We start from the raw sequence: 6,885 nt of genomic DNA, 5'->3' as shown, positions 1-6,885 counted from the left end.
AGTAGGTGTCAATAAATTGTCTGAAATGAATGGATGGATGGCTGGATGGATGAACAAACAGATGAAGATTTCCCTTGGAATGTTCTGTGGCGCTGTTGGATCACAGCCCTCTCTCAGTGGGGGTGAAAGCTGCAGGGCAGATCATACTGTAATATGTGCCGCAACCCCCTTCCTTTCTTCCCATCCTTGCTGTGTTCCGTTCTGTCACTGAGCTTAAGTACATATTGAGCACTTGCCCAGTGTGAGACTGTGCAAGGCCCTGGGAACAGTCATTAAAGAACACTGTGAAACTGGGACAGGGAGTGGCCTGAGGTGTTTTGCTCACCCAGGTCCCTCTCGTTCTGCACAAACATTCCCTTTGAGTGGTCTTCCCTGAACACTAACCTATAATATGTCCTCTTCCCATTTCTCTTTTCTCACACCACCCTTTTGACTTCCTCACAGCATTTACTGAAATCTTAAATTACCATAATTTTTAATGTTATCCCCCATTCAAATGTCAGTTCCATAATAACAGGGACTATGTCCTTTTTTTTCACTTCTGTAGCCCCAGTGTGTGCAGTACCTGGCACACAGCAGATACTTAACAACTATATTATGCTGTAATATTTTAGTATCATTTTCTACTTCTCCAATTCTCTCTTCATTTGTGTCTAATCTGATGTTAAAACTATCCAGTGAGTTCTTAATTTCTATTATTGTATCTTTTAAAATTTATTAATTTATTTTTGGCTGTGTTGGGTCTTCGTTTCTGTGCGAGGGCTTTCTCTAGTTGTGGCAAGCGGGGGCCACTCTTCATCGCGGTGCGCGGGTCTCTCACTATCGCAGCCTCTCTTGTTGCGGAGCACAGGCTCCAGATGCGCAGGCTCAGTAGTTGTGGCTCACGGGCCCAGCCGCTCCGTGGCATGTGGGATCCTCCCAGACCAGGGCTCGAACCCGTTTCCCCTGCATTAGCAGGCAGATTCTCAACCACTGCGCCACCAGGGAAGCCCTCTATTATTGTATTTTTAAGTTCTAGAATTTCCATTTGGTTCTTTTTTTTAAAATAAATTTATTTTATTTATTTTTGGCTGTGTTGGGTCTTCATTGCTGCATGTGGGCTTTCTCTAGTTGTGGTGAGTGGGGGCTACTCTTCGTTGCAGTGCACAGGCTTCTCTTTGCTGTGGCTTCTCATTGTGGAGCACGGGGTCTAGGTGTGTGGGCTTCAGTAGTTGTGGCACGCGGGCTCAGTAGTTGTGGCTCACGGGCTCTAGAGCACAGGCTCAATAGTTGAGGCGCACGGGCTTAGTTGCTCCGTGGCATGTGGGATCTTCCCAGACCAGGGATTGAACCCGTGTCCCCTGAATTGGCAGGCGGATTCTCAACCACTGCGCCACCAGGGAAGCCCCTCCATTTGGTTCTTTTCTATAATTTCTAGTTTGTGGTCTTGTCTTATGTGTCTTTGAATACACTAAGCATTGTTATTTAAAAGTTTGGTTGATAATGCCATTATCTGGATCTTCTGTGTAATTGTTTCTATTATCTGTTGTTCCTCTTTGTTTTTTTCGGGGTGTTTTTTGTTTTTTGATCACGTTGTCTTCAGTTTCTATGACGGGCTGGGCTGTTGTTTCCTGTTTACTCTTACTCCTCAGGTGTAACATTTCATGGTCCCAACCCAAAGCCTAGTGGAGGGTGGGGGAGTTTACCAGGGCCCCCATTTCTTAGTAGGTCTTGAACTACAGTTTTTCTCCCCCAGCCCCATAAATCTGTAGAAAGCTCTGCTCAGTTTCTCAGCTGTCTCTTCTGGAAGTGGCAAATACTTTTAGGGGAAAAGCAGCCCCAAAGAGCTCACCTCTTTGTTCCCCTTAATTCTTTTCTTCGTTGGTAACTCCCCAGTACTTAGTCTGCTATTGGCCCATAATAAGCATTTATTGACTGCATGAATACAGGTATGCACGGCGTGGAGGTGGGAGTGATTACCTTATATTCACCCATTCATTCAGCTAGCCTAACTGCCGTATTCTGTTTTTTTGTTTTGTTTTATTCATTTATTTATCTATTTTTGGCTGTGTTGGACTTCCTTTAGTTGCAGTGAGTGGGGGCTACTCTTCGTTGAGGTGCGCGGGCTTCTCATTGTGGTGGCTTCTCTTTCTTGCCAAGCATGGGCTCTAGGCGCACGGGCTTCAGTAGCTGTGCCATGGGGGTTCAGTAGTTGTGGCTTGTGGGCTCTAGAGTGCAGGCTCAGTAGTTGTGGCGCACGGGCTTAGTTGCTCGGCGGCATGTGGGATCTTCCGAGACCACGGCTCGAACCCGTGTTCCCTGCATTGGCAGGCGGATCCTTAACCACCGCGCCACCAGGGAAGTCCCATATTCTGTTTTCTGCTGAGTTAAAGAGGTGATGAGACCTAGAGGGACCTGGTGTTGGGTCAAACTACTAGACCATATTCTTAGCAGGCACAACCTTTAGTGCAGTGACCAAGAGAAGGAGCTCTTGGAACACTGAGGAACTCCCTCTCTTTGAAGGTGTTGTAGGGGGTGTGGATTGAGATTTCCCATCAAGTCAGGTTTGGAGAAGGTGTTCAGTAGGACAGGGAAGTCAAGAAATAGACTAGGTTCTATCTCCAGCTCTGCCATTAACCTGCCCTTCTTGGGCCCTCAACTTTCCCATCTGTAAAATGGGGGTCTCTCTAAGCTCTTTAAGCTTTGCGACCAGGGTTCTGTCTATCCAGATGGTGTCAAGACAGAATCAAACTGCTCAGAGGGCAGGAGAGGAAAAGGTTTGAAGCCCCACTTCTTTCAGGTACTGACAGACTCCAGATATCCCTTCATGCCCCAAGTCCTGATGACCCTAAAAACCCTTCCAGCACCCAGATCCCCCCACCACTAGCAGCTCAAGCTCAAATGACAGCAGAGACCCAGGACATGGAAAAGAAATTTCTCAGGTTTCTAAGAATATTTTTGCAAATATGAGCTTGGCATTTAAGTATCCTCACAAGAATCCACAGCATGGAGAAAGGGCATCCTGGCTGGCCCCAGGGTCTAGCCCACATTAGCTGCCTCTTTGTCAGAAGGGAGAAGACTGCCCAGTATGATGGCGTCAATTTTCAGCAGAGCAATCTTGGACTTCAACATGGGCCTCTTGTCTCCTGGGCCAGTGCCCTTCTGGTATCCCTGCCTCACAGACTCTCATGAACCCCCAGAATCACCCACCCCAACAGGTGCACCAAAGGCAGCTGAGACTTGAACAGAGGGTCAGGAAAGGCCTCTGGTGAAGGAGCTGATGGGGGTGGGCAGTGACAGGTAGTTGAGGGCTCCACCCACTTCCTTCCCTACCCACCTCCCCGGGGGCGAGATTCCTACCCCTCTCTCGCCATTTCCTGGCTTTCTCTCTCCAGCCTTGACTTTCAGTTCTTTTCTGTTTCTTTTTAGCCGGGGCTGGAGGCCCTAAAGGCCCACACAGGTTTTTCTGAGGCTTGATATATGAGACACAAAAGCATAGAAGGGAAGTGAAAGGTTTTATTTTTTTCACTATCTGGCATGCAAATGAGACATAGAATAGACTAAGGAAGGGAGAGTAAGTGGGGCTGGAGCTGGGCTGTAGAGCCAATCCCTGGGTCCTCCAGGAGGGAACCAGTCAGGGAACCAAGATTTAATTGGTGACTTCTAGGAAAGCCCCAGAGGTTACATACATGGCTGCAGCTTCAGACATACCTGGATTCAATTACACATGAAACTGGCTCCACCTTTTATTACCTTGGACAAGTCACTTAATATCCAAGCCTCAGTTTCTTCATCAGGAAAATGGGGATAATTATGAAACCTACTGCAGAACCCCACTGAGAGAATAAAATGTATAAAGAATGGAGCACTGTCCAGGCACCTTTGTGATTCACCTCATCCCCCACCCCTGGCTAGAACTTCACAGCCACCCCACCCCAAACCCCTTCCCCAGCAGTTTGTTAACTTCTCGACCCTCCACTAGCCCTCCTCCTATCCATCTGAGATTGACATACACAATCTGTTATTTTCTTCATCCAAATCACAAGATGCTAGGTCTTAATAAACTTCAGAAATAATCCGCTTCAGTCTTCTCACTTGAAATGAGAAACCTGAGGCCCAGGGGGAATGGGCTTACCTAGAAGCTAGGTTTCTGGATTCCTAACACAGTGCTCCTTTGTTTTCACAGGACTCTCCTCCCCCACCACCCCAAATTTTCATGCTCCCCAAGCCTTCATTCTGAACCTGTGGAACAGTCTACAACCTTATCCTGAAACCTAAATTTATCGCAGCCTTTCCTCTTTCAGCGCCTATCCCCGGCCCCAATCTCCTTTTAATTATACTGTATTTAATTCTCTGGCAGCTCTTTCGTTAAAGGCTCAGAGACGGACAGTTTCTGGCCCAGGGTCTCGGAGTTGATATGTGATTAAACCAAGATTCAATCCCCGCTATGCATGACTCCAAGCCCAGGGCTCTATTTACTGCCCCACAGGTGCCTCGTGGATGCCTACCTCCCATCCCCTGGGACGTGCCTCAGTCCCTCTCCAGAACCCACCATCTGCCAGGGCTGTAGAACCTAGGGCCTGGCACGCTCCACCCCAAGGTCTGTAGAAAAGCAGTAGCACCCCACCCCACCCTGTAGGCCCTCCTTCCTCTCCCTCCACCCCGCCTCCCTGCCTCCTTCTCGTTCAAAAGCAGCCAAGCCAGAAGAGGCCTGCAGACAGCCCTGCGTTCATCTCCAAAAGCTGCTACAAAGAGGGCCATTGAGAGACTCCCAAGATGAAAGGCTTCCTCTTCCTCCTATTCACCGTCAGCCTCTTGATTATGATTCAGGTAAGAGCAGCACCCCAGAGCCCCCGGCACCATCACCCAGGACTCCCCAGATCTGCCCGGCATGGGGGAGAAGGCATGCAGGCTCCTGGGCACCCAGCCTTCTTCCACGGGAGCAGAGGCTCCAGCAGGGGAACCATGGGCTCAGGGGGCCTGACTCCCAGCCTTCCAGTCCTTCTGGTTGGGAGCAGCCCGTTTGAGGGCTGCCCCTGAGCAGGACTGTCTTCTGTACCCGAGGCTGGGGAGCACTTACAGGGTGCCAGGCATACTGAGGCACCCAAGGGGTGCTATGGAATAACAGGGGATTAAGAGGCTTGGGAAGACGGCCCTGAGAGAGGATGGCATCAACCCACAGGGAACCTGGGGAAATGGTCCTATGGGAGGGGGCCGGGAAATGTTCAAATGGAGCCTGATCCGGTTCTGGAGGTGGCAGGAAACCCCCCGGGAGAGGAGCCCGCGTGTTCGGCAATGCTAAGATAGAAATCTCCCACTCCGGAAACAGGTAGAGGCTCGACACCAACTGCAATTCCAAGAGGCAGCTTGGCGGCATCTCACACGTTAGTCGGTGCGGGGCATGGGAACCATCCAGTTTTCGATCAGGAACAGCCTGATCAAGCGTCAAGAACAGCTTAATCTCCATGAGGGGCAGTTCTGGTTGCAGCCTGATCAAGCATTGAGAACAGCTTGATCACCATCTGCTACCTCCTCAGGGGAGAAGCCACACCCTCCCCACCCACCTACACTTTGCCAGGTGCCTTCTCGCCAGCCCTGTCTCATGTGACCCCCATGACTGTGACGGGCTCTTCTCCCCATTCACAAGATGAAGAAACTGAGGTTCAGGGAGGCTCAGGCCCTGGACGGTCAAGGGCTGGGGGCACAGGCTCCCCTATCTCCTACATGCTGGAGGAGCTGGTGGTCTGGTGGACGTGAAAGGAAGGTTCTGTGGGACGTGGACCAGTAACCGCCTCTGACCCTGCCTGTGTTGAGGCAGGAAGCAGCCACCCATCCTCACAGGACCTTGTGGTAGAAGTTGTGGTCACTGGGGCAGGGAACTGAGAACTACTTGGGGTGGGGGCACTGTCTCTAAACAACGAACACGAACTTCAACCCCCCATGAGCTTGCCACACTTCTCTTGCAGATACAAACTGGAGTCTTGGGAAACCAGACCACCACCCACAAACCCAGGAATGGGGCCCCAGCCCTCGGCAGCCTGGGCGGCGGCAGCACCCTTGTCTTCTTGACTAACATCGTCATCCAGCTCTTCCACCTCAGATGAGGTGACACGCCCCAGCCCAGCCCTAGCCCCGTGCCCCCAGGACAGCTGCCACCATCACTAGCAAGAGAAGCCCCTCCCTGCCCCATCCTTGGGAGGGGCTGATGCTAGAGATGAGCAGGTTGTGGGAACTGACACGTAGAGCCTGGGGGGCCATGGCCGACACAGCGAGATACTGACATGGAGGGGCAAGCACCACCCAGCCGGGGCTCAATAAAGTTGTCATGTACTTGGAGTGGGGTCCCGTGTGTGGTCACTGGACGTCACCAGGCCCAAAGATCCAGGTCTGCAGCAGCACCAAGGGGCCACCTATAGCCCCATCAGTAGGCGAGGTGGCACCAGCGAGCTCACACCTCACCTGCCTTGCGCCAAAGTCCAAATGCGGAGGCCCTTCCCCTTCGAATCCCCTTGCAGGGACACGACGCAGAACCTGTCATCTTCACCCTCCCTTTAGTTGCATTTGCTTACCTGTCCCTGCGAGTTTGGGAATGATGGTCCCAGAGGACCCCACCCCCACCCCCTCCCAGACCCTGGACATCCCCAGTTGCGGAGGCTCAGAGAGCCCCCCACTCCACTGCCTCGGTGTCCTCAGAATGACAGATTCAGAGAGAAGCCCCCCCACCACCAGCCTATAGGGGTTCCCAGCCTCACAGCCATCCTCCTGTCTTCAAGTCCCCAACCACTGGGGACTGAAAAAGACGAAGAGGCCACTGTCCATTTCTTCCCTGCCTACCCATGGGCTGGGAAGGCAGGAAGGACAACCCTCCTGGGTGCGGGCTGGTGGAACTGGGAGCTGAAAAGTAGG

The 6,885-nt window shown here is 51.7% G+C and overlaps 1 protein-coding gene across 1 annotated transcript; it reads left to right on the top strand.

Annotated features, from left to right (window-relative positions):
* The first annotated feature begins 4,708 nt into the window (after positions 1–4,708).
* CD52 (CD52 molecule) lies at positions 4,709–6,315 on the top strand. Its single transcript, NM_001368856.1, has 2 exons — positions 4,709–4,809; positions 5,946–6,315. Exons 1-2 carry the CDS (start codon positions 4,756–4,758, stop codon positions 6,081–6,083), a joined length of 192 nt encoding a protein of 63 aa, NP_001355785.1. The 5' UTR covers positions 4,709–4,755; the 3' UTR covers positions 6,084–6,315.
* The last annotated feature ends 570 nt before the right edge of the window (positions 6,316–6,885 follow it).

This window comes from Orcinus orca, chromosome 1 (genome assembly GCF_937001465.1).
Source record: "Orcinus orca chromosome 1, mOrcOrc1.1, whole genome shotgun sequence".
NCBI lineage: Eukaryota > Metazoa > Chordata > Mammalia > Artiodactyla > Delphinidae > Orcinus > Orcinus orca.
Note: the sequence above shows the minus strand (reverse complement) of the source record. Positions and strands in the feature narration are given on the sequence as shown.